We start from the raw sequence: 25,553 nt of genomic DNA, 5'->3' as shown, positions 1-25,553 counted from the left end.
CCAGCATACTATTTGCTGCATAGATTGAGTCTATCTCTAAATTACCCACATTAGGTCATGACTATAATGCAACATATTCATACAGACCCTGACATTAGTTTCTGACTATAATCAAGATTTGAATCCACTTATAGTCAGCTTTAATTTCTTACTTCTCTATTCCCTTGAGAGCCTGCACAAGTGCCTGCTTGACACTTAAATTACTTTCAGCCACCTTGAGTTTCTTCACCTTGATTTTCTCACTGATTTCAGATTGTCATTCCCATGAGCACTTAAAGGCGACAGATTCGAGAGTGCAGGTTAAGTATTACTCCGTGAGAGACTATAAAAATCTGCTCCTCTGTGTTTGATCTTCACATTAGGGACACGCATAACATAAATATTGTTGTGTCATATCATTTGAAACCCCATATAATACTCATTGCATCCATTATGGTGTTAAAAGCACTGATGACATTTAAACGTCATTGTTGAGGCACAGTTATGAAAGGAAAGACTTATGTTCAATTTCTGCTTAAGGTTTTTCTCTGATTACCAATGTTGTATTATATTCAGCATTCCATGGTTAGTCCAGACACACACACACACACACATACGTATATTTACATATATATATCAGTAAGACTTGTAATGTTTTTGAAAGAAGTCTCTTATGCTCATCACGGCTGCATTTATTTGATAAAAAATACAGGAAAAAAAACGTAATCTTGCAAAATGTTATTACAATATAAAATAATGGTTTCTATTTTAATATCCTTTAAAATATAATTTATTTCTGTGATGCAAAGCTGGATTTCCATCAGCCATTACTTCAGTATAAAGTGTCACATGATCCTTCAGAAATCATTCTAATATGCTGATTTATTATTAGAATTATCAATGTTGGTAACAGTTGTGCTACCAAATTTCTTTTTGTTTGTCACATGATCCTTCAGAAATAATTCTAATATGCTGATTTATTATTAGAATTATCAATGTTGGTAACAGTTGTGCTACCAAATTTCTTTTTGTTTTTGGAAACTGAGTGCATCCCTAATTCTAATAATAAATCAGCATATTAGAATATCTGAAGGATCATTTGACACTGAAGACTGGAGTAATGGCTGATGGAAATTCAGCTTTGCATCATAGAAAAAAATTATATTTTAAAGTATATTAAAATAGAAACCACTATTTTATATTGTAATAACATTTTGCAAGATTAGTTTTTTTCTGTATTTTTTAAATATATACACACATATATATATATATACATATATACACACATATATATATATATACATATATACACACATATATATATATATACATATATACACACATATATATATATATACATATATACACACATATATATATATACATATACATACATATATACACATGTATATACATATACATACATACATATAGTAATTTAGTATTAATTTGAAAAGAAGAAAAGGGAAATACCATGGCTTTATTTTTAATAAATCATTTCTCACCATTTCTCGCTCAAACAATATTTGTTCCTTATATAATGTACGTGTCATGTTTTATTTACATGATCAATACTCATTTATGTATCTGAAATTCTGAATACGTTTAATGGTAATGCATCAACATATCAGAAAGCATTTGAAGTGTAGCATTTGTTTGCATATATAGGCTAAACAAGACAATTATGACCAGACTGGACCAACAGTCTTAGAAAATAAAGGTTCTGGAAAGTTTCAGATGCACAAAACGTTCTTTCTATTGGAAAAGGGTTCTTTAGATTATTAGAATGCTCTAAACATAAAAAAGGTTATTTTAAGAACCTTTCACTGAAATATTGTTTTACAGTATGACAGCTGTATCATTCCTTTTGGAACCTTTATTTTTAAAAACGTTTTTATAATCACAAAGTTTCTTTCACATTTGTGTTATATATTGGAAAATGCTACAAGTGGATGTATACAAAGTCAAATTCACACAAGATAAGATGGATGCCAAACCTATGTGACATTTGTTGACCCTGAGTGTGAGATGGACATATGTGGTTGCTACTTAAGTTAATATCCAGTTTCTTTAGACTTCACCGAGACCAGGGAGCCGCCTTACGTAAATATTTTTTCCATCTTTTCTGTAGGAATCCATAAGGTCCATTGAGGTGAGCAGGTCTCGCTAGTTCTGAATGGCCACATGAATCTTGCAGCTGCAGAGGAGCTGTGTCACCTGAGGCCCGCGTTTTCACGTGTCCAACTTGCGAGAAAGAATTGTAAGACTGGTTGTTTGATTTCACAGGACCATGCGTAGTTAAACAAGGCGTATGTTTTGCATTTCTGAGAAATTCCTGCAATACACTTTCCTCAAAAAACAACGATTCCCTTCTGCAAACGCACGGACTTTCACCAAGTGTCAGAAAGCCATACGGAGTGGTCATTTTGCTGAGATGAGGCAGTGACATTGCAGCTCTGGTGGTCGGGTCTGACAAAATATGAGTCTGAAGATCATCCATGAAGCTCAAGTCGTGCTCCTCTGAGAACGGGCAGCAGCGCGTGATTGCTCGGACTAACGGTGATGTGGACCGGGGAATAGAGTGCCGCCGTCCACTCCCGACTCCAGCCTTCTCTCTTCCGCATCCCTCGAGTCTCGCCGGGCACAGTGAGGGGATGATGAACGCGGGAACAGTGTCAGGTGTCACCACCATGTTCCAAAGAGGCAAGTGTCTCGTTGCTGCCGGTTGAATCTGCCAAACGCTTGATTGGCGAGGTTTTTCTCGCTTAGCAGAGGCAAAATCACGAGCTGATAGATTTCTGCCCATTGTTTACAGCTGGCATATAACTTTCAAGTTAAATTTTGGTAAAGTTTTTTTTTCTCTGTTGAGCCAATTAATGATGGTAGATGAGGGCATTTTCTTTGCAGTCCATTTATTTTAAGATTTTTCACAGCTTATGAAAGTCTAGAGGAAATCTTGCACTGCTCCACTTCTGAACAAGAGCGAGAAACTCAAGTGGCAACTGAAGATACATATACAGTGCCGAAAGACTCCTCCCTTTATGATAACAAAATTAAAATGAGTCGTTAGTTTATAATATAGGCCTACTAGTTAATCTAATCTAGAATCTATCTAATTATTTTCTTTTTTTTCTTTTCTTAACCCCCTGGCTGTAAAGTTAAAAAAAATTAAATAAATAAGACTCACAGGCTGACAGCAGGGTCGAATAGAGTCGTAATAATAGGCTATATAGGCTAATTAATGTGCCTAAAATAAAATATAAGGAAACAAATCAGGTGTACAGGTAATAAAAATATAAAAGTTCATTATTGTGATTTTGAGGGTCTTTTCCTTGAAAACAAAACCCGTCAAAGCGCCATATTTTCATCGCTTTTTCTCGCAAAACGCTATTTAGATGATTAAAACGACTAAAGTAACGTTATATTATTGAAATATTGTCGTTGAGGGACACGGGCAGTCGACGTGTTGGATCTGAGGTGGTAGGAATGTGGGAATGGTCTGTCGTTGTCTGTGTTTGTGAGGGAAGGAAATGACCGCAACACCCGTCGTTTGTTGTGAAGCGGCGGGCTAATGTGTATTAGAAAGCCTCCGATGGCTACAAAAACTTGTTCGTGGGTAAGAGGATTTTTTACACTATGAAATGTGAACACAGCAAATAACATCCTTCCGTGTCACAAATGCAAACTGTTTATGTATTATTTAGGGGCGCAATGCTAACTTCAGTTAGCCAATAAGCTAACATCTGAAGAAACAAACATACATATTGTGTTCTCCATCGGGTTAACAGTGAATTAGAAATAAAAACACATATTTTACTGTGTACATTGTTCTGGTATACCAGTTTTGTTGTTGTTGTTGTTGTTGTTGTTTTTTTTACTGAATATAAACACTTCTGTATTTATAATTTATTACGTTTATGAATGGGCTCTGTTCCATACTAGATAGCTGTCTAGGTAGGTGGCTCGCTGGGTTTTTAGGCATAACCATAAAGAATGTTGTACTATTAGTTTTGTTTATCTGACTGTTAATTAATTGGTTTATTTTATAATTTCTTGAATACACACTTTTGGGAAACTTTTGAAGATTAGTTGCAAAGCATTTGTTTGTATCACTAGTTTTTCTTTAACGTTACCTGTCTTTTCAGGCTCAGAGACAGATTGAACATGGGGTGGAAACGCAAGTCTTCTTCTCCAGAACCACAGCCAAATCCTGCCAAAGCATCGAAGAGAGAATCTATCTGCAGGTCTTCTTTCTCTGTCAAACTGCCTCCTAGTTCCTGGAGAAGAAAGGTCTCTACCCCCACTAAGAACAAGAGCTGGACCTCAATCCAGACGCTGTCTCCAGACAGAAATTTTCATCCATCCAATTGCCATGAGCAGAACTTCAATGCAGGTAGTGTAGATTCAAGCAGTATTACTTGAATGAAGTTTAGACCAGAGCTTGATATTTGGTTATTTCTTGTGTGTGTGTGTGTGTGTGTGTGTGTGTGTGTGTGTGTAGGCCATGGTGAGGACGACAGTGACAGTGTCCAGTCCTCCTCTCCAATTTCATCCCCACTGCAGTCAGAGGAGGATGCAGAACTGGGTCTGGTCATCACTGTGGGTGAGTCAGACCATTTAGCTTTGCCATTAACCACACGTCACTTAGTTATGTTACTTTCTAACTAAGATAAACATCACTATTGTATTTAGGGGTTTTCCAAAGTCTGATTGAAGTCTCATTGCTTGTAAACCTTTAGATGAGGACAGGTGTGAAGGGGAGGAGTGGCTAAAGAAACAGAATGGAGTGAATGTAAAGAAGAGTGCAATGACTCAGGTGGAAGGAGAGATCCCTGAGAAGAATGGAGATATGGAGAAGACTTTAGAAGAGCTTGAGGAAGAGGATGAGAGTGAGGAAGAGCTGAGGAAGCTGGATAGAGATTTAACACTCAAATCAAAAAAGCTTAAGCTCTCCTCTGTCAACGTTCGTAACATCATCCACGTGAGTCTGAGTTCAATTAGATGGAAGTCCGTTTAAATTTTATGCGTGTGTTCTTGAGACATCAAACAAATGCTCTTGTAGTAATGAATCAATCTGTGTGCCTTTAAGAAAAATGCTACCATCAAATGTAGTTTGAAAATAAATTACAAACATTTTAACACATCGTTTTTTTATGTTTGACCTCAGGAGGTGGTAACCAATGAGCATGTTGTGGCCATGATGAAAGCTGCTATAAGAGACACACAAGATATGCCCATGTTTGTAAGTTCCTCCTTTATTTAACTCTTATAGTGGAAGTCTGTTTGAAAATGGTAATTTTAATTTGATTTGTATTTATATTCTGTTTAATGTAGGAGCCTAAAATGACCCGTTCTAAGCTCAAAGAAGTTGTCGAGAAAGGGGTGGTGAGTATGTTTTTTTTTTTCTCCTTATGAGCAGGTTTTGAGGATTTTAAGCTCTTATATGTGAGGGTGCTGATTATTTTTTTTTTCCCCAGGTGATGGGCAATTGGAACATCTCTCCAATAAAGAAGCCAAGTGAGATTAAGGTATCAGGTTGTTGTGATGTATCACCTGAGAGAGTTTGTGTTGTTTGTTTTTTGATTGATGTTCACTGCTAATTGGTAAATGGGACTCTCTCCTTAGCCACCCCAGTTTGTGGACATTCCCCTGCAAGAAGAGGAGGACTCCTCTGATGAAGAGTATTGTCCTGATGAAGACGAAGAAGATGAAACAGCTGAGGAGGTGCATAACATATATAATATACTTAATTAAAAAAAAATTAATTAAAAGAATGCTGAAAAAAAAGAATCCTGAAAAAAATGCACAGCTCTTTTCACAAAAATATTAAGCAGCACAAATGTTTTCAACATTGATAATAATAAGACATATTTCTTGATCTCCAAATCAGCATTGTACAATAATTGCTGAAGGATCATGTGTCACTGAAGACTGGAGTAATGGCTGCTGAAAATCACAGGAATAAATTACATTTTAAAAATATATTTAATTAAAAAAAGTCACAAAAGTACATCTTTACAAGATTACCAGCTCTGCAGTAACAGCCTTTTGACTGATTTATTAAAGAACAATTTTTTCTCAGACTTTTTTGGAGAGTGATGTGGAGAGCACGGCCTCCTCGCCACGTGGCAGCAGACGTTCATCCTCTCATACACCTCCCCAATGTGATGATGCCAGCAACAGCCCCAGACTGGTACTTTACACAGTATTACAATCATGTACACACTTATATTTAATTCTTTTTACACATTGTACAAGGTTTAAGTCTCTTTTGTCTCTCTTTCTTCCTCCTCCATCCCTGTCACAGAAGCCCAAGCTCTCCAGGCACTTGAGAGTTGAAGCAGTGCCTATGGGTCCCCCTGCCCCACCTCCTCAATCCAGTGGCCCCTCACGGTCCCTTAGGGCACCTGACCCCTTCATTGAGAAACTACATGCTGTGGATAAAGAACTTGAACTCGGTCCTCTCTGCATGGAGCCTTACCAGGTACAGAATCACATACTCACAAAAAATCTCTCTGCCTAGTATATATGGTTTTCTCTCTAAAATCAGTCTGTCTGTCTGCCAAAGACTTTGAGCAATGGTGGTGGAGGGGAGCCAGATGACAGTCTGGTAGCTTGTCGTACTCGGTCAAAACGTCCGCTGAGGGACGTCCCTCTGGATCAGCTGGAGGCAGAGCTCTGTGCGCCGGACATCACGCCAGATATGTACGATAACGTCTCCACACCAGAGGACCGTGAATGGACACAGTGGCTGCAGGGACTCATGACCTCTAACCTGGACAATGAAGGTCAGCAGGTGTAGTGTCTACTGCACAAGATTTTCACAAAAAGTATTGTATTTCCTTTTTAATTGTAATTTTTGTTAATATGAAATTTATATATATATATATATATATATATATATACAGTAGGGGTGTAACGGTACACAAATATGACGGTTCGGTGCGTACCTCGGTTTTAACGTCATGGTTCGGTATGATTTCGGTACAGCAGGGAGGAAAACTAAACTTTTTTTTTGTTTTTTTTTTGTTTAAATAGTTTACTGAACAAGTTGCTCTTTCTTTAAATACATTCAGTTATAGTTAAAATTTTCTTAGTGATAAAAATCTACCTCAGCTTATGCTTAAAACTATAGGGAGCCCTTTTACATTATAAGGTTACCATTAGGCCTAACGTACCGAACCGAAAGACCCGTACCGAAACGGTTCGGTACGAATACGTGTACCGTTACACCCCTAATATACAGTATAATAAATTAATTTAATATAATTAAATTAATTAATTATAAGGTTCGTACACAATTTCTTAAAGTTGCAAGAAGAAACTCTACTCCTAAAACTATTTTAAACATTACCCAAAATGACAAATAATAAATATTTAGCAAGGATGCATTAAAAGTGAAAGTAAAAAAATTTGCATTGTTACTAAAGATTGTTACAAAAACTTTAAATAATTGCTATTCCTTTGAACATTCTATTCATCAAAGAATCCTGAAAAACTGTATCTCAGTTTTCAACCTGTTCAACTGTTTTCAACATTGATAATAATAAGAAATGGTCCTTGAGCACCAAATCAGCATATTAAGATGATTTCTGAAGGATCATGTGAAACTAAAGACTGGAGTAATGGCTTCTTGAAAATTCAGCTTTGTGATCGTAGGAATAAATAGCTCTTTAAAATTTTAAAATGGAAAACAGTTGTTTTAAATTGTAATAATATTTAACATATTACTATTTTTTACTGTGTTTTTGATCACATAAATGCAAATACAAATTTTGATCATAAAATACTTCTTTCCCCTAACATTTGAATGGTAGTGTATATAATATTAATTGGGGCTGTTTTTGACACTTCTCATTCTTGTTTACTGGCCTGGGCTGAACCAGTGAACCTCCAAGTGCGATCGTGTCCTTTAAACAAATCACTATCATCAAGCCTGTTGCACTCAGACAGATGCTGTCAAAGCACTTTTCTTAAATGTCTTAATGTCTTCCTCTGAGTGTGAGACTAGTGTATGTGTGTGTGTGTGTGTCAGTGGTTAAGTACTACCTCTGTTTTTTCCACTCATGTTTTTCTTCCCCTGACCTTTTCCCCAGTTTCTTCTCAGCATCACTGCTCTACGTGTGTGTTCTCACACATGAAAGGTACAGTTCTTCTTACAATTCCATCTCTGTATTTCAGAAGAGGCTGATGAAGATGATGACCCTGAATATAACTTCCTGGATGATTTAGATGAGCCAGATTTGGAGGATTATCGAAATGATCGTGCTGTTCGTATCACAAGTGAGTTTTTCTACAGGTTGTAGATTGGATAAAACACTCAGTTTAAAGTATTTGCTTTTAGTAATGATTTCATCTCTTTTTCAGAGAAGGAAGTCAATGAGCTCATGGAAGAGCTGTTTGAGACCGTAAGTGGACTTAACACTAACAGGAACAAACTAAGTCCAGTCACTCCTCACTCATTTTCCCTCCTGTTTTATAGTTCCATGATGAGTTGGCTGCCAATGAACAAGATGAGGAGGGTCATGAAGAAGATGAGGAACGTGACGAGGAGGCCAATGACGCACCACAATTCAATGTCCCTCAAGCCATTAGGTAACACACACACCCCTAGTTTAGGACTCAATAATAAGGATTTTGGCCATTTCTATGGACATTCTGTCCTTATTTACACTTCCAAATTTTTTATTTATATATTTAAATATGTTTTATTTACATTTTTTTTTTTATAATTAATTTTATATTGTTTTTCAATTTCATATAACTTTAAACTACTAATTTGTAAGTGTATTACATTTTACATTTACTATTTAGTTTGAAATATAATTGACAATTAAATGTTATATTTCTTAGTATTATTAATATATTGTTAATATGATTATATTATACGCTATATATGTGTGTGTGTGTGTGTGTGTGTGTATATATATATATATATTTCTTTCCTTATATTATGTTCAGCCTGTATTTCTTTCCTCCTGTATTTGCATTTGCTTTCTGATAAAAAAAAAAGTATTTTACCATATACAAGATACAAAGCAAGAAGAAATATTAATACACTCTGAAGATGAGTCCTCCCTTTGGGACAGAGCAGCAAAGGAGTGCTGTGTCTGTTTGGGTAGGGAGGCAGAGAAATGCTCTAATGTGTCCAGTTGTTTCACTATAGACCCAGGACATGGAATGGACACTGCAGAGCTACATGTACACACTCACTATAGACTGAACACACACACACACCCTCCCCCCACTGCTGGGTACTGTACAGGTGCAGGTGTGTACGTCACTGTGGACGTGCTGAAAAGATTTCACCATATGCCTGTGCTACGTGCAGAATCCAGGCACAGAGGCTTTAAATAGAGCTCCTTTACTGGAAAACATAACGGCTAACTGCATGTATGCACACACACACACAAACAAACAAACCTCTGACACCGACTGAAAGGGTGTCCCTTAAACTGTATGCCCCTTTTTCTGATGTTATGATCATCAACAGTACCTGTCTGAGCCCTTATTTAAAACTCGTCAGTCACATCAGGCTTGTCATCTCTGGGTTCTTTGAGTATGTATGTAATTAGCGTTGTTACGGAAATAGCACCGTGTCAATCAGCACAAAACTGTCACGAGATGGACATGTCACACTGTTGCAGCTTATTATTTTCCCTGAGAAGGGGTCATTACAGCTTGTAGTGTGTGTGTGTGTGTGTGTGTGTGTGTGTGTGATCCATGTGCGTCACTGTGTTCTGGGTACAGACAGAGATGTGGTTGATGGGGGTTTTTAAATGTTAACGAGATACATTGCGTCTGTGCTGTCTTTTCCACACTGAGAGGGAGTGTGTGCACAGTGTCCCTGTAATGGTCATTCACTAGAGTACAGAGTGTAAGAGACTTGGCCTGTTTAATTTGCTTGTCATATTTGATGATTGACGTAACAATGATTTGATTTTGAATTAATGTCAGCATATATGTAGAGAAAAATATACAAATCAATGAGTCATAATTATGTTGTCTGCTGATAATTCTACTATTAAGCAATTAGTATATATGCAGCTGTCAAATTACTCGCATTTAGGCTTGGCTCCATTTTTCTATGGAATGCCCACTTTTCATGATTCTGTCATTCTTACTCTTGACCCACTTCATTTTTCTCCTGGAAATGCTTCACAATATGGAATTAAAATGGATAGTGATTTATTTGTTATTTTTTTATATTTGTTATTAATACTTTAGTTCTGGTACTACAAAGGTAGGCTGAATGGAAAAATTGAGAAAAGAGCATGTACAATTCAATAGCCAATATCCAATTACAGCTGATAAAATAAATGAGAAAATCTTATATATTGCCCAGTAAGCGATAAGTAACTGATATATTATGCATCCCTAGTTAAGAATACTATTTCAAAATAATTGAAATGTTATGTTTCATCAGAATGCCAGTTCAACAGATTTTCTTTGCAGTAATTATAACATCCCATTGTTAAAAACATCCCATTCACTGTGTTTCTATTTGTCATCAGGTTTGAGGAGCCGCTGGCTCACATGTTGACAGCATGCAGGCGGACAGTCAGAGGGCAGCTGGACGCTTTGCAGCAGCGACGGGAGAACCAGATTCGGACCACCCAGCATGCATCTGGTTCTGGCATTGTTCTTGTGCAGCCCAGCTGTCCTCTGGTGGTCATGTCTCCTCAGAGAATGCAACTGCAGCAGCAAATTCAGCAAGTAAGAGAGTTTTAAACACCACCATGCACAATGAACATGCATAATTTACCTTGGTCACAAGGATTTAGTCTTTTGCCCAAAGAATGTTACTTTTTGTCTGATAGGTGTGATTCATGCTCTTGTGTGATCTTGATATTTCATTTTGTCAGTAACTTTTTTATTTTTTTATTTTTTCCCTCCTCTGCAGCATGTCCAGTTACTGACACAGGTCAATATGCTGTGCAACCCAGAGGAGGCACTACAGAGTGAAGCTCAAACCACCAAACATTTCCTGGTAAGAAAATTGGGGATTAAACACACCAGTGTCTTGTTTTTAGAAACTTTAAGGAACAAGAAAAGAATACTGAACATGGTTTAAAAGCGACCAGCGGAAAGAAAATTTTGTTGCTGCTTGAAAAATTCTTGTTTTTTTATCATCTTTACTGAAAGTCAAAAAGCAGTACAACTACAACAAGTACAAATGCATTTTATTTCTTCTCTGTGATAATTCAAATATCCTATTCCCCTTTATTACCTTTAAGAGATTGTAATTTCCAAGATATTATGATTTACATAAAAAAAATTTGCATACAATGTGATATTATAAAGCAGTTTTAACACCTTTGACACAGGACTTTAGAAGGAAAACAAAAAAGCTTTATGCCACATTCAAAATTGTCACATTTTTAAAATTTTATTATATTATTATCAGTGATATTATATGCATTTAAATTTTTTTTAAAATACATTTTTATATTTGTTTATTTTTATATATTATATAATAACATTTTATTATATCAAAATTAAATTGGACTATTTTCTCAAAAGTTGTTGAGAGTTTGCTTGACAAGTTGTAATTTTACCTTTAATTGTTTCCTGTCCTGTGTCGACAGGGTGAGTTGCTGTCATTTGCGGAGCGGGCAGAGGAGGAGAGGTCAGCGGTTAATCTGGGTTTTAGAAGCATGTTTAGGGTGTGTAACTTGCAGTCCTCCCTCAACTTGTTGGAGGAGTTAAAGCAATGTCCCTCTCCTCTGTATCTTCCTCCCAAACCCATTCGCCCAAACTCAGGTTAGGCATCTCCTATCTATTTCATATGACCCAATTAATCAAATCAGTCACACATGTGTAGATGTGTATATATATGATGGCAATATGTTTTCTTTGTTTCTGTAGCTCGTTCGTACCCATTGCTCCCTGCTGGTCTTGCATGGTTGTTTGCCACACGCTCTGTGTTTCTGTACCCAGAGCTTCTACCACACTGTAGACTGGATCCAGTCCTGCATCCCCCACGCAGCAAACATTATTACACCAAAGGAGAAGACGGGTACAAATGGCTTTGACTCAATTACAGGATTGTAATTGATTGTATAATATACTGTATAAATATTTGCATTATTTATATGTAGTATATCATCTAGTGTCTCATATATTTCAGTTTTTAAAAACATGTACAAAAAAGTCCCCATTAATGTGGAAAGTTTTGGGGGAAAAATACGTTCTCTGAACTATGCACATTTCCCATGGCTTTTCTACAATAGAGAAAAGGTATTTCTGTATCGAAGGTGGAAAGAAAAATGTATAGAGTTTTTTCTGATGTCTGGGAATTAGTACTTTGTCTGAGAAGTTAGAATTCACCTTTTGCTTGCAAATGTCACACCAATAATACTGGAATAGGTCAGTGAAGGAAGAAATGTTAATATGGGCTTGTTTCAAAACAAGCACTTTGTGGAGTTTGGGCAACTGACACCACCTAGCAAACACTTACCTTCACCCAGTTTACCCTCTGCCTCTCTCTTGTCCCCTGCTCTCACCTCTCTACAGTCTCTTAGTCTTGGGGTTAAAGCACTTCAATCAGACAGAGTTCCCATATCACCTGATGAGCCGCTATCTGATCCGGCCTAAGAGTCAGGAGCAGCTGCGTGTGCGTGTGAAGGACATGGTGGCCCCCAGAGCCCTGCACAACATCATCAAGGTGATCTATCTGTTCATCTACCTATCTTCATATACGCTAGTATATGAATTGAGCCCTGATTGGTGGTGGACATTTGCTCCATGGTTTCCCCAGTTTCTGTAAATTATCTATGATTTCAACACCTTCTGAAACCACAAATTAAAATCATAATACTTAATCATGAAGAATGGAGGTTAAAAGTTATGACAATGTAATATTGTTTTTCTTAGTTTTACTGCCGGAATCGTGTGGTTACTCCTTTGCCAGTGATGTGCAGACCTGTGGTGCCTGGAGAGGAGCGCCCTCCTGTGGAGAGAGAGCAAGACGTCATGCCTAACTGGCTGAAGGTATCACAACTTCCTAGACCAGTGGTCCTCAACCTACAAGGCCCCCTAGGTGGACCTTCAAAGACAATATTTGAAGGCCGTCTTATTTAACTGATATGTACCGCTGGTACTTCTGTTGTAATAAAAATAAGCTGAACAATTGTAAATTTTTTAATGTTCTTTTTTAGCATTAACATTGTTAAAATAACAAAATTCAAATTATTAAGACTTATTGGGCCCATCTGAATGTGGTTAAGAATCACTGCCCTAGACTCTTTCACTAAAACCATTATAAAACATTTTTATCTGTCTGATTTTAAGTACACTCCTGATGGTTTCAAATTTCTTTACAGAAAAGCTTGCCATACATCCATAGGACAGTTTGTCAGGGCAGTTTAAAGGTGACCTCCACCACCAAATCTCCTACCCTTGTCTTCCCGAAAGGAACACGCTACCCACAGTTCCTTCCTAAAGGTGTCACTCTGCGTCTGCACCCTTCACAGAGACCAGTTCGCCCTTCACAGCCCAAATCTCGGCCTCTACGTGGTTTCACCCCTCCTACTCTCGTACCACTGGCTAAAGCGCCTCCATGTCCTACAAGTTCAGGAAATGTATTGACCAATGTCTCCACACCACTCCCAGCACATGGTGTAATATTATTAACCCAAGCGCCTAGCACTCCTATTAATGGGGTGTTTCCATTGGTTCAGCCCCCTTTGACCCCTGCCCATGGGACTGTCCCACTGAGCACCTCTTGTCCTGTTAACTTCCAGTATGTTACTCCAGAATTGGGGGTTGGTAATCCAGCATACCCTCCTGCCAACTTGCCCCCTACTGCAGTCCAGAGACCCCCAAGTGACATCCCTCTACTTAGTACTGGGACAGTCAAGATGTGTGGCATGCAACAGATGTCCAGCAAACACAATAAACGGACCATGCCTAGAAAACTTGCTCCTTTGAGACCAGCCCTCCGGCTGCCCCAGCTCTTGCCCCTGTCCTCTGGGAATATGGGAAATGTAAGCAACCCTGCTGTCATTATGGATCAGCCAATATCCTTGAATGTCACACAGAATTTTCCATCAGATAACGTCATTGTTATCAGAGCCCATGAAAATGCTGGCACACACAGACTGGTCACATCTCCCTCTCAGGATGTTGTCGTGCAGGTAGTTCCTGGGACACATGCCTTGGAAAACGCCTCAAATCCCTACATTGGAAAGACGACACAGAGATCCAAATGTGACTCTTTGCAAACCATGAAGGACGTCACTCCCATACAGCATAGTGTGGAAAATGGTCAAAGGAATGTCTTCTCTCCTCTGACAGCATCACCAGCAGCAGACAGTTCTCCGTTTGTTCTGGTTCAAACTGTTTCATCTGCAGGTGTTCCTCAGTTTGTTCTTCTGCCCCAAGACTCCATCGTTCTGAACCAACCTGCTCCACTTCCTGCTAAAGGCACACCAGGAAGTGTATCCCAGCAAACTAACTGTTCTGACATTCCTACTAGCTCCATAGTCCTAAATGACAAAGGTAGGACTGAGGTGCCTTTAAAAACCATAACAACAGTCACATCATTGCCAATTAGAGGAGAAGATGCTGGGGAAAGAAAGGACGAAGTTGAGGAAATGGTTGGTGACAGATGGGAAGAGGAAATGGCAGGGGCTTTGTTTGGTAGTCCTCTCCTGGCACTCTCGGAGTCCTCCTGCAGCCCTGACTCCAGTTTGACCAGCACGGACAGTGATGCTGAAGCTTCCGCGAGGGTGGAGACGGATACTGTAGAGTGTCCTCCTATCCAATCCACCTCTGGCAGACAGGAAACACCAGGAGTGCGCAAACACAGCACTGGAGATGGAAAGGAGCAACAGTCCAGTGGGAACGAGGAGGGACGGGGCGAGGAGAGGGAAAGTGGGGGAAACGGAGAACATGATGAAGATGAAGGCGAGAAGAACGGTGATGGAGAAGGTGGCAGGAAAACAGATGGGGATGGAAGTGGCGACAAAGGAAGGGAAGAGAAGGATGGAGATGGAGAGAGGGATGAAGAAGAGGAGGATTTTGATGATCTCACACAGGATGAAGATGAAGAGGAAGTGATGTCATCAGCATCAGAGGAATCTGTGTTGTCTGTTCCAGAGCTTCAGGTTTGTGTAAATAAATTAAAACTAAATTACTAAAATCAGTCATTTTAAATGCTACATGTGAATTTAGGCATCACAACATTAGAATGTGCAGGATGAAAATACATATTCATTTTTAGATTTGCGAGATTGCATTTAAAAACATGATTAATTTTTAGTGTTTTCAAAGATTAAGTGAGCATTGGATGACTAATATCTAAAAAAAAATATTAAATGAGCATGCACAATTAAATACATAATATATAACAGATACCAATAAATTGATCTATAACCGATTTGGTACTGATATATCATGCATTCCTAAATAAGTATTATGCTTAAAAGCTTGAGTCATTGTATTCCATTTCTTTCTAGAGTTTTATTAATTTGTTTCCTCTGTGTTCCCTCGGTAGGAGACAATGGAGAAGTTGACCTGGTTGGCATCAGAGAGGAGGTTGTGCAGAGAGGGAGACTCTGAGGAGGACAATTCACCCACGTCCCCAACATCCCCCACCTCCCCAAACTCCCAAAACTCCCCTGCATCCCAGAATTCGCAGGAGGAGAACTCAGACGATGAGGATGATGGTGCGATGAAGGGTGATGAGATGGAAGCAGGGGAGGGAGAAGGTGGAAAGCTTCCTGAGGGAGAAGCGTTGCCCGGCGACGACCCTCCACAGATCAGCGGGAGAGGAGGGGGGCGTGGAAGAGGTCAGCCCAACTTTTAACACCTGATTATGTTGTTTTCAGGGATGTCAGTTGAATTGAGCCCTAGTTGGTTAATTTTTCAGTATGAATTGTTCAGTTGATTCAGTTTATTTACTCTTACAGGCCGTGGTCGCCCACCCCCACGTAGGCTGAAGCGTGGTCGACGTCAAGAACGAGGAAGTAAAGATGCCTCAAAGCTACTTCTGTTATACGATGACCACATCTTGGACAACGATCCAATGAGAGAGAGCAAAGATATGGCTTTTGCCCAGGCTTATCTCAACCGGGTCAGACCACTTGGATATTTGACTCACTAGTATCACCTTTATATCGATTAGAGAAACACTACTTGTTTCTCTAATTAGTGAAAAGTGTTTCACTAATTGTGCCTCTCTCATATTCCTTCCATTTCTTTTGCTGTTGTAGGTGCGTGAGGCCTTGCAAGACATTCCTGGTAAGGTGGAGGAGTTTTTAGGGCTGCTTTATGAGTTTGACCAGGTGGGGGAGAGTTGCAGTGTTTTAGAGTTGTTCTCCCAGCTGAAGCTTCTGCTCAAAGACTGGCCTGAGCTCCTCAAAGACTTTGCTGCTTTTCTTTTGCCTGAGCAAGCTCTGGAGTGTGGACTGGTAAATACAATCATTTTATAGACAGAAAAGTGAATTGTTCAAATAAGTGATTTAAGTAATTTAATCACTAAAAAAGAAAACAACTGTTTCTATATATTCGTTCTCCCATCCACAGTTTGAAGAGCAGCAAGCCTTTGAGAGGAGTCGTCGATTCCTGCGTCAGTTGGAGATCAGTTTTGGGGAGAATCCGTCTCATTACCAGAAGATAGTGAGAGCACTGCAGAGTGGAAGTCCTCTCAGTCCTGCTGGGATTGAAGAGGTATGTATAGATGTATTCTTGAATAAAATGAAAGATTTTCTGCACTGTCCTATAGAGATACGCACATTGTCTGTTTGACCCGTAGCCTAACCCATTAGTTAGTTGGAGAAATGGAGATGCTAACAGTGTTGCCAACTTATCGACTTTGTCGCTAGATTTAGCGACTTTTTTTTTTTTTTTAAAAGCGCCTAGCGTCAAATCTTTAGGGTTTGCCCAAACTTTATTTCGTTTCTGAGACTCGCTGGTACTGCCGCGTGAGCGCGAGGTCTCTCTTTCCCGCTGCGCACACACCTCTTTCTCTGCGTCTGCTCTGTTCAAGCGAGTGGCAGAAGAGCAGCGCTTTCAGTTAAAATATATATTATGTTGCTTCTCTAATTTTACATGCAAGTATAGCCGAAATCACAGCACAGCTATTGTCTTTATCTTATGTGTAGCCTATTTGATTTCATCAGATGACTGCTCGATTATCAGGATTTTTGTGCAGATTAACATCTTAGGACGAGGAGGTGGTTATGTAGTCTTAATGGGTCGAGTTTCAGTCACTATTTCATATTCATTCCATTGTCTGACAACTGAAACAGTAAAATATATCAATGAAAATTGTTTAATTGAGAATTTAGCTGCAATAAAATACAGTATGTGGCCACAGAGAGGCAAACAAATGTAATAATAAATGTACATTTTGCATGTTCAGAAGAAGTGAGCTGCCCTGTCCTGCAAATAATGTAAAACAGGCTTGTGTAAGTATTGCTCAGTGCAAAGAAAGAGAAGTAATGGGGACCTGGTATTTCTATGTTCTTTTTTTTTTTCATATGTCTAATAGACATGTTCATTGAAAAACATCTATGACCTATGAAACATGTCTAGCCTTCATGCTCTATGTTGACTATGGTTCACTAATAATAAACATACATTTGCATAAAGCATCCTTATTTGTCCATGCCCTTGTTGATTAGAGTATTAAAAACGTGAAAAGTATTAATTTAAGGTACATTTAGAACAGATAAAAAGGTGCGATTAAGTTGCGATTAATCACGCGTTAACTCATGACAATCATGCAATTAATCACCATTAAATAATTTAATCGATTGACAGCCCTAGTTCAAATAGAAAACAGCTGGTTTAAATTGTAATATTTTGCAGTTTTACTGTTTTTACTTTTCACTGTATTTTTTGACTAAATAAATGCAGCCTTGGTGAGCATGAGTAACATTAAAAATCATATCAACCCCAAACATTACGTCAAAATGTGCATGAAATAGCATTGCTTGATACTATTCACTCATTTGTCTGTAGCTTCACAAAAAACTCTTTTTTTTTTGACTGTTTATTGTTTTTGTTTTCCTAAATCCCATTATTTCTGCTTTTGTAACTCAGCTCAAAGCACAGATGGCCACCCTTCTTAAGGGCCACACGCACCTACAGGGAGAATTTTGGATGTTTTTTGAAGAGATGCGTCCAACCCCAGCACGTCCTGGCCAGTTTGAGGAGGCAGTTTGGCAGGAGGTAGTGGGCACTGGGACAGATGGAGAGGCAGGGATGAGTGTGAGCTCTAGAGTTGGTGTATGGGGAGGATTTGAGGAAGTAACTCTGCCTGATCTAGAGGAGGATGAAGAGTCCCACAAGATTCGACAGATCAGCAGCAGGAGCAGGAGGAGGAAAGAAATTCGCACGCATGGCAACTACAAGGTATCTTCATTTGGCTCATCCCAGTGAATTCACAGTTGTTTAGTTGTTAATCTCATTCTTTTCTTCAGGACTGTGATTGGCCTGAGAAAGATTGCTCATGTCCTTGTCATGACTCCAGCCATGATGCCAAACATCGCAGGCATAAGAGAAAGGGATGCTTGCGTTGTCATAGCAACAAGGTGCTCGCCGTGTTTGTTTTGTGGTTTGGCATAATTTGTCTTGAAATATGTTTTGATGGAGGCCATGTTTCCTTATATTGTTTTTTTATTTTTTGTCATCAGGCCACTAATGGCTCTAAGGTACTGAAGAGTCGCGATTCTGCGTTTCCGTCTGACAGGGGAGGGGAAGAAAAGGAAGAGGAAAGAGGACAAGGGGAGGATGGAGAGGCAGAGAAAGAGGTTAAAGAGGAGACTGGCAGTGGAGCAAACAGTCCACATCATGGTAAAGACTAATTTCTTTAATTTCTCTAAAATTTTTTGTTACTTTTAGTTAGATTTTTAATGTTTACAAGCAGCATCTACAGGCATTCTTACAGAGTTCTTCAAGTTATTTTTGACTGTTTTTTTAATATATTGTTTTTGTTCTTGATTTTTTAAGAACAATTTACTTGAAAAGAATTTACTGTTCAAAAGTTTGGGGTCAGCAATTTGTTTTCAAAGAAATTAATGCTTTTATTCAGCAAAGATGCATTAAAGGGATAGTTCACCCAAAAAAGAAAATTCTGTCATTAATCACTCACCCTCATGTCGTTCCAAACCCGTAAGACCTTCGTTCATCTTCGGAACACAAATTAAGATATTTTTGATAAAATCCGAGCTCTTTGACCCTCCCATAAACAGCGAGGGTTCTAACACGATCAAGGTCCAGAAACGTAGCAAAGACATCAGTAAAATAGTCATTTTAGCACTTTCTGTTCATTAAATAATCCTGAAAAAATGTATCAAGGTTTCCACAAAAATAAGCAGCACAACTGTTTTCAACATTGATAATAATAAGAAATGTTTCTAGAGCACCAAATCAGTTATTAGAGTGACACTGAAGACTGAAATAATAGCTGCTGAAAATTCAGCTTTACCATTACAGAAATTAATTTACATTTTAAAATATTTTAAATAAAAAAGTTATTTAAAATGGTAATATTTCACAATATTGTTTTTACTGTAAAAAACAACAACATTTTCTGTCATCCCCAAAACTTTTGAATGGTAGTTTACGTTGAGCAAATAATTTTTATTTGCTAATATTTAAATTAATATATAGTATATTGTTTTATGTATTACATGTAGTATAATATATATTTGTTTTAAAATGTAGGACTGATCAGTGTCATATCTACAGTGTACTGACTGTTTACTGGAAACAACAAAGATAAAAAAAATTCTTCACCTGATCTGCAGATGGTGATGGGCCCGTATGGGAGGGAGGAGAGAGACCCCCTTCCCCCATCCCAGAAGAGCAGAAAATACAGAACAAAGACGATGACAACAAGAAAACCGAAGAGGAGAGGCATCATACGACCACACAGAAGCACAGTAGGGATGAAGAAGATTCATCTGAATCAGGAGAGAGAGATACCACTCAGCAGAGTACACTGAGCCCAGCCTTAGACACACCTGTGTGTGCCAAAAACATCTCCCTCACTCCCAGTGGAGAGAGGGTCATTCTCTGGACCAGGTGAGCACAGCCACAGATCGGGATGGGTTTTTGAGCATCATCTGATGGTGCTTGTGTTTTACATGGCCCTCTTTTATCATCTGGTTCATAGGGAGGCCGATCGAGTGATCCTTACTGCCTGTCAGCAGCAAGGAGCCAACCAGAGCACCTTTCAGGCTGTGTCAGAGCAGCTCGGCAACAAAACAGCCAGTGAGGTACCACAATTATAAAGTTACAGGTCTTTTTTTTCTTCACAGCTTTCCTTTCTTTGCCTTTTTTAACAACAATGTCTCTGCAGGTTTCAAGGAGGTTTCGGGACCTGATGCGTCTGTTCCATACATCAGCGTGTCAGGCCAGCTCAGAGGACGAGGCTGCTGAGCAGCAGTCTGCCACTGATGAGGAACAGGACTGAGCCCTGCAGTCATAAAGGGTCAGACTTTTCTCCATCCATATGAACTGTTGACTGTGCATTAAAACACAAATGCAGTTCTTCTAGTTGGAGACTAGTCTTGCACATACACCCCATGTCTTGCACTAACACCTGTCAAAGACATATTTTAAGTATGGTGACAAAGGGTCGGAAGGTCTCTCTGTAACATATGAAGTATAAATCCACTAAATATGAAGGTGTTATCAAACAAATCCAGCATACACGGTTATACCTGAAGAATTGTAGCACAAAAATGGCTCAGGTTCTGACAGGGCCTGGTTATTGAATTACCATTGGTGGGCAAGTTTTATAGCCCTTTATTGAGCACAAAGTGAAATATTTGATTAGTCAAACGATGCAGGACAAAAAACTTTTCATTGTAAAGCACTAACCGGCAGATTCACACCAACATTGTTTCTAACAGATTGATTGTAAATTCTGTGAAAATATGAACATAGGGGGGCATGTACAGTATTTTTATAACGGTGATTTTGTTTTTGTTTTACTTCAGATGTTTGTTTTGTGAATGATGCACAAGTTGTTGGTAATCTGGAGAGACAATTAATAAAATGACTATTTATACTATTTATGGTTTTGTGCGAGACTTAATATTACAAAAATGTGTCTGTGTGTGAGTATATACATGTATGTTTTATGTCTGTTTTAATCTATTGCATCCTTTTATCTGTATAATTATTTGCTATTTTACATGAATATATACGTTAATGTTATTTTTGTATGTATGTGCGTGTGTGTGCGTGTGTGTGTGAGAGAGAGAAATACGTAAACGCGTTTCGTTAAGAGCGCTGCCGCTGACCCAGTTCGCCTTCCATAGTTGCCTATCTTGCCGGTGACATGTCTACTCTCTTGCTGAACGCGTGGTAGGGATTCTTTTATTTCGGTACGAGCCTAAAACTATTTATAGTGTGCTATCGGATTTATAGTTCTTTGACCGATTAAGAAATTATTTTGTATTAACGCATTTTTAAAACAGCTATGTGAAGTTGCCCGATCCGTGTTTTACTAACTGCTTCACATGTGCAGATTCTGAGAAGTTATTCTGGAAATGGCAGAAATGGTCCAAGAAAAGAATACAGGACTAAAATTCGCAGAGGAGCAGCTTCTGCGACACGGATGGGAAAAAGGTCAAATCAGAACAGATTTTAGGCCACGCGCAGGCGGTTTTCTACATCACAAACCCTGTTTATGTTACCGTGTAACTCAGTTTCTTAACTTTCATATAGATATAAACAATTCTCCTGCATAATCTTTGGCATATCCATGTAAATCGACTGACACATGCCAGGTCTGTTTGGTGATGCTAATATTTTGACTTGTGTTGTAGGTAAAGGTCTGGGAAGGTATGAGAATGGCATTTCAGAAGCTATTAAAGTCAAAATTAAATGTGATAAAGGAGGGGTGAGTAGAGAATATATTTTTGTTTTTAGATCATTGCATTGAATACAGCATGTGGGCAGTTGACAACATGGAAATTATGTTCGTTTATAAACATTTATTGTTATGTATAATGGACAGTTATGGTGCTCTAACTGGTTCACCATCCTAACCCATGTCAGTTTCCTAATGCCAGATAATAAAAAAAAACAGTATGTATTAGAAATGATGTCAAAAACAGTTTAGATAAAGTGTAGCATATCTCTCTACAGGTCAATAGTTTTTACATATATAGCTTTTACATTTTTAAGTTACCAGCTGTTATAGCCTTTATGCACATTATATTTGTATTTATTATGTACTGTTTGTATTCAGATGGGCCATAAGGAAGGTGAGCAGTTCAGTTTCCACTGGTGGGACCATGTTTTTAACAAAGCCTCGTCAGGTCTGGTTGTGGAATCAGGGCAGGTAAGTAATACGAAGAGGATTTAAATACATTTTTACCTCGACATCATCTCTTTACTGTAGCTGTTATTTTTTGTTAAACATTACGAATCACATTTTGCAACTATATTTATCACAGTTCAGTTTTATGTGTAACATTTATTTTATTGACATTTATTAAATTAGCAGACACTTATCCAAAGTCACTTACAAACAAAGAGCAATTTGTTACAAAGCCAGCAATATTCACAAATGCATTAGAAAGCTAGATTGCAGGGGTGAAATGCAGAAAATAAAGAGTTTTTTCATAGTTTGTGATTTGAAGACAATCTGACACCTCAAGTAAATAAAAAAAATTATTTAAGTTGTTGTAAAAAATGTATTAATTGAAGCAAATTATAGCAAACTGGGTTTTGTGTGAATGAGGGCGTGTTTGTGTTTTTGGCTCATCTGGTGTTGTCATTGTGGTTTAGAATGGTGTGGTGGTGAAGAAGTCAGATGACAGCAATGATGGATTGATCTCCAACAAGAAGCCACGCAAGGCTCAGCAAGCCAAGTCCATGCTCTATGGATGCTTTGTCAAGGTACAAATAATAAATGAAAAAAAAAAAAACAGCTGTGATTTAGTATTTGGATTGTGCAGTTGTTGTAAAGTCGTCTTTCTTCGTTCTTAGTCAGCTACACTGCTGTCAGGTGAGAAGCCAGAAAAAACCTCTGATTCAGATGACAGCAGCAGCAGTTCTGAAGATCTTTCCAGCACGACCAAGTATGAGCTGCCAATATTACAAAATTCTGAAACATTCAGAATAAACAGTATTTATTACATTTTTTGTTATATACTATCATTGTAGAATATTCTGCACTAAACATGCACTATCAAATGTTCCTTACTGTGGCATGCAGAAGCAATAAAGATTATTTTAAAATGTGTTAGATTTGAAGATCAGTTATTCTTTCAGGCCAGTTCAACTCTGTATTTCTGTCTGTCTCTTTTAAGACTATCAGATGCAGATCTGCTTGAAGCTTGCGGAGGACGAACAGCACACAAGTAAGCTCTGATCTCTTCAGGTTTGCACTGTGATGCATCCCAATCGGTGTTGTCCTTTCATCAATTCATGTTAGTCAAACTGGTTTAAATTGTAATACTAGAACGTCTAGCATTTACCCATTTCCATCATCACATTTGAGCAGGACATGAATCATAGATAGCGTAATATTATCAAAGCAGTGTTATTTTAGTATAAGTTGTATTGTAAATAACTTAAATTTGCACTTAATCTTTTTGATTTTAATTTTTTTAATGATTTTTTATCTTTTTATTTTTTAATGGTTTTTTAATTTTTTTTTATTTTAGTATTTAAATTATTACCAAGGCAACATTTCTAATTTTATAAAAAGTACATGCATGCCAGTTTTGTTGGTTACTTATATACATGTTTGTTTGTTTGTTGTGTGAATAGAGGAGCCAGACATGGACTCACTATGAGCGCCAAACTGGCCCGGCTTGAGCAGCAGGAGCAAGAGTTCATGAACAAGTATGGTAAGAAGAACCACACTGCTGAAACATCCACAAGCAGCACAGATTGTCTAAATTCTGAGGGATGTCCAGATATGAACGAGAAACGCAAGAAATCAAAAAGACAGGAGGAGCCATCGGAGAATAACATCCATGAAGATAAAATGACAACACACATCCTTCCAAGTAATGATACTGAGAACTGCAAGCCCAAAAAGAGGAAAGGCTTTAATGGTGCTTCCGTGAACGACGATATGATCGTAGATACAGAGCCAAAGAAGAAGAAAAAGAGAAATCGCAAAGAAAAAGAAGCAACTGAGGATTGTGCCAATGGAGACTGCAGCATAGACATGAACGAGGCATTCACACACACATCAGAGGAACGAGACACACACCTGCCAATGGATGACAGCGTGCACAAAAAGAAGAAAAAGAAAAAACAATCCAAGGTGGATGATGAGACGGCCAACACAGATGAGATCAGTGAGGATTCCACAGACACACAGAACAAACAGCCACAGGAGGGCAGTATTGAGCATCAACAAGCCTCTGACGGTGCCTCCAAAAAGAAAAAGAAATCCTCTATGGAGCACTACGAAGATGTGGATAACTCAACTACTGCGATGACAGTAACAGGGGACACTAGCAACAAAGCACAGATAATGGACACACAAACGGAAGGACAGGAGAACGACAGGAAGAAAAACAAAAAAAAGAAGCATAGCAAAAAGGAGCAGGAGGTGGTAGAAAATGTGCAGTTTGAGGAGTCTGTGCCAAAGAAAAAGAAAAAAAAGAGCAAAGAGTGAACTCGCATGCTGCTAAACTCACTACAAACACAAGCTGATCAGAATCTGGGCTGATGAAATGCAAGGATCAATTCTCCAGTATAGCTGTTCAGATCACGTTTGTTGTGCAGCACTCGTATTTATTCTTACAAGTCATGGGCGATTTTTAAAGCTTGAGACCCACGGGTGACATGAGATGTTTTTAATGGACTGATTTGTGAGACATTTGTGTAATGCATATTAAATGGCATATCCACAATGACAAAAGTGTGATGAACTGTGAACAGCTTGAAGTGATTTGTGTGGAACTTGAAACATTGCTAACAAATCAAACTTCAAATGAATTGGAAAATAAAGTTATTCTTGAGATGGTTGTTGTTTTGTCTTCTGCTCATGTTGAGGGGTCATTTGGGTTTGAAGGAAGTTAGGCCATGTTAAAACATCCGCTTCGCAGATCCATCTATTGTACATGTGGCATCTTGTTGATATCCAGCTTTTCAGTGGGTTTTTGCTGGTCATTGACAGAACACAGTCCATGTATCCTTCTGAGGGGCCACTGATCCAGAATCTGAAAGAAAAATATGGAAAGCATCAGATAATTGCTTTTAAATTGTAACTGATTTATTGTATTTTTTATTGATAGATTTTTTTTTCATGGTTTATCAAAAGGAAAGTTGTTTTCAATTAAAAAGGAAACTAATATTTATACTTTTACATAAACTGAAATATTTTTAGACTTACCCTCCCTCTAGTTTGGTGCCAGTGGTTCAGACCCAAGCGGTTTCTGACTTTTCAGAGAGTCCAATCCAGTACCCATGATTTTTATCATAATTCATCTGAATTTTTATTTTTGGGTGAACTATCCCTTTAAGTGCTAAATGTTGTTTCAGGCTTTGGTCTTACAACAATATTGTTGTATTTAGAGATTTGAATGTAGTCTGCAAGGCAGAGAAACAAAAAGAGCAAATTGTAGTTAAATCTTCTTGTA

At 38.3% G+C, this 25,553-nt stretch overlaps 2 protein-coding genes and 1 long non-coding RNA gene across 5 annotated transcripts; 2 read left to right on the top strand and 1 right to left on the bottom strand.

The window, feature by feature from the left end:
- Positions 1 to 1,933: 1,933 nt before the first annotated feature.
- On the top strand, positions 1,934 to 20,823 carry gon4lb (gon-4 like b). Of its 2 annotated transcripts, none has more exons than XM_016488033.1 (31): positions 1,934 to 2,682; positions 4,125 to 4,372; positions 4,481 to 4,582; positions 4,719 to 4,960; positions 5,147 to 5,221; positions 5,314 to 5,364; positions 5,457 to 5,507; positions 5,605 to 5,703; positions 6,062 to 6,172; positions 6,287 to 6,463; positions 6,548 to 6,767; positions 8,161 to 8,262; positions 8,347 to 8,387; positions 8,462 to 8,574; positions 10,494 to 10,695; positions 10,883 to 10,969; positions 11,568 to 11,742; positions 11,848 to 11,998; positions 12,496 to 12,646; positions 12,856 to 12,972; positions 13,305 to 15,089; positions 15,479 to 15,773; positions 15,894 to 16,057; positions 16,197 to 16,394; positions 16,510 to 16,653; positions 18,031 to 18,342; positions 18,411 to 18,521; positions 18,624 to 18,783; positions 19,740 to 20,016; positions 20,108 to 20,210; positions 20,294 to 20,823. In XM_016488033.1, exons 2-31 carry the CDS (start codon positions 4,144 to 4,146, stop codon positions 20,405 to 20,407), a joined length of 6,159 nt encoding a protein of 2,052 aa, XP_016343519.1. In that variant the 5' UTR covers positions 1,934 to 2,682; positions 4,125 to 4,143; the 3' UTR covers positions 20,408 to 20,823. The 2 variants fall into 2 exon arrangements, with proteins under 2 accessions (XP_016343519.1, XP_016343518.1); XM_016488032.1 differs by lacking the exon at positions 1,934 to 2,682 and adding an exon at positions 3,482 to 3,595.
- On the bottom strand, positions 5,021 to 20,708 carry LOC107689867 (uncharacterized). The gene is made up of 3 exons (XR_001634373.1): positions 20,635 to 20,708; positions 9,395 to 9,402; positions 5,021 to 5,034 (listed from the first exon to the last, which is right to left on the bottom strand). It is a non-coding gene; the product is annotated as an uncharacterized LOC107689867 (long non-coding RNA).
- Positions 20,824 to 21,231: 408 nt separating the features above from the next.
- gpatch4 (G patch domain containing 4) lies at positions 21,232 to 24,934 on the top strand. Of its 2 annotated transcripts, none has more exons than XM_016488036.1 (8): positions 21,232 to 21,326; positions 21,470 to 21,570; positions 21,771 to 21,844; positions 22,196 to 22,288; positions 22,738 to 22,848; positions 22,939 to 23,030; positions 23,262 to 23,312; positions 23,725 to 24,934. In XM_016488036.1, exons 2-8 carry the CDS (start codon positions 21,492 to 21,494, stop codon positions 24,584 to 24,586), a joined length of 1,362 nt encoding a protein of 453 aa, XP_016343522.1. In that variant the 5' UTR covers positions 21,232 to 21,326; positions 21,470 to 21,491; the 3' UTR covers positions 24,587 to 24,934. The 2 variants fall into 2 exon arrangements, with proteins under 2 accessions (XP_016343522.1, XP_016343521.1); XM_016488035.1 differs by having other exon boundaries at positions 21,234 to 21,306.
- Positions 24,935 to 25,553: the final 619 nt, after the last annotated feature.

The sequence above is a fragment of the Sinocyclocheilus anshuiensis genome, unplaced genomic scaffold (assembly GCF_001515605.1).
Source record: "Sinocyclocheilus anshuiensis isolate Anshui unplaced genomic scaffold, SAMN03320099.WGS_v1.1 scaffold1239, whole genome shotgun sequence".
Classification (NCBI taxonomy): Eukaryota; Metazoa; Chordata; class Actinopteri; order Cypriniformes; family Cyprinidae; genus Sinocyclocheilus; species Sinocyclocheilus anshuiensis.
Note: the sequence above shows the minus strand (reverse complement) of the source record. Positions and strands in the feature narration are given on the sequence as shown.

What these genes read in the sequence shown, in the direction of transcription:
- gon4lb (XM_016488033.1), top strand. Translation starts at nt 4,144, where the DNA reads ATGGGGTGGAAACGCAAGTCTTCTTCTCCAGAACCACAGCCAAATCCT. An exon ending in TCTGCATGGAGCCTTACCAG is followed by an intron (nt 6,464 to 6,547) that starts GTACAGAATCAC and finishes TGTCTGCCAAAG; the next exon opens with ACTTTGAGCAATGGTGGTGG. An exon ending in TCGTGCTGTTCGTATCACAA is followed by an intron (nt 8,263 to 8,346) that starts GTGAGTTTTTCT and finishes TCTCTTTTTCAG; the next exon opens with AGAAGGAAGTCAATGAGCTC.
- gpatch4 (XM_016488036.1), top strand. Translation starts at nt 21,492, where the DNA reads ATGGCAGAAATGGTCCAAGAAAAGAATACAGGACTAAAATTCGCAGAG. An exon ending in TGGTTGTGGAATCAGGGCAG is followed by an intron (nt 22,289 to 22,737) that starts GTAAGTAATACG and finishes ATTGTGGTTTAG; the next exon opens with AATGGTGTGGTGGTGAAGAA. An exon ending in TCTATGGATGCTTTGTCAAG is followed by an intron (nt 22,849 to 22,938) that starts GTACAAATAATA and finishes CTTCGTTCTTAG; the next exon opens with TCAGCTACACTGCTGTCAGG.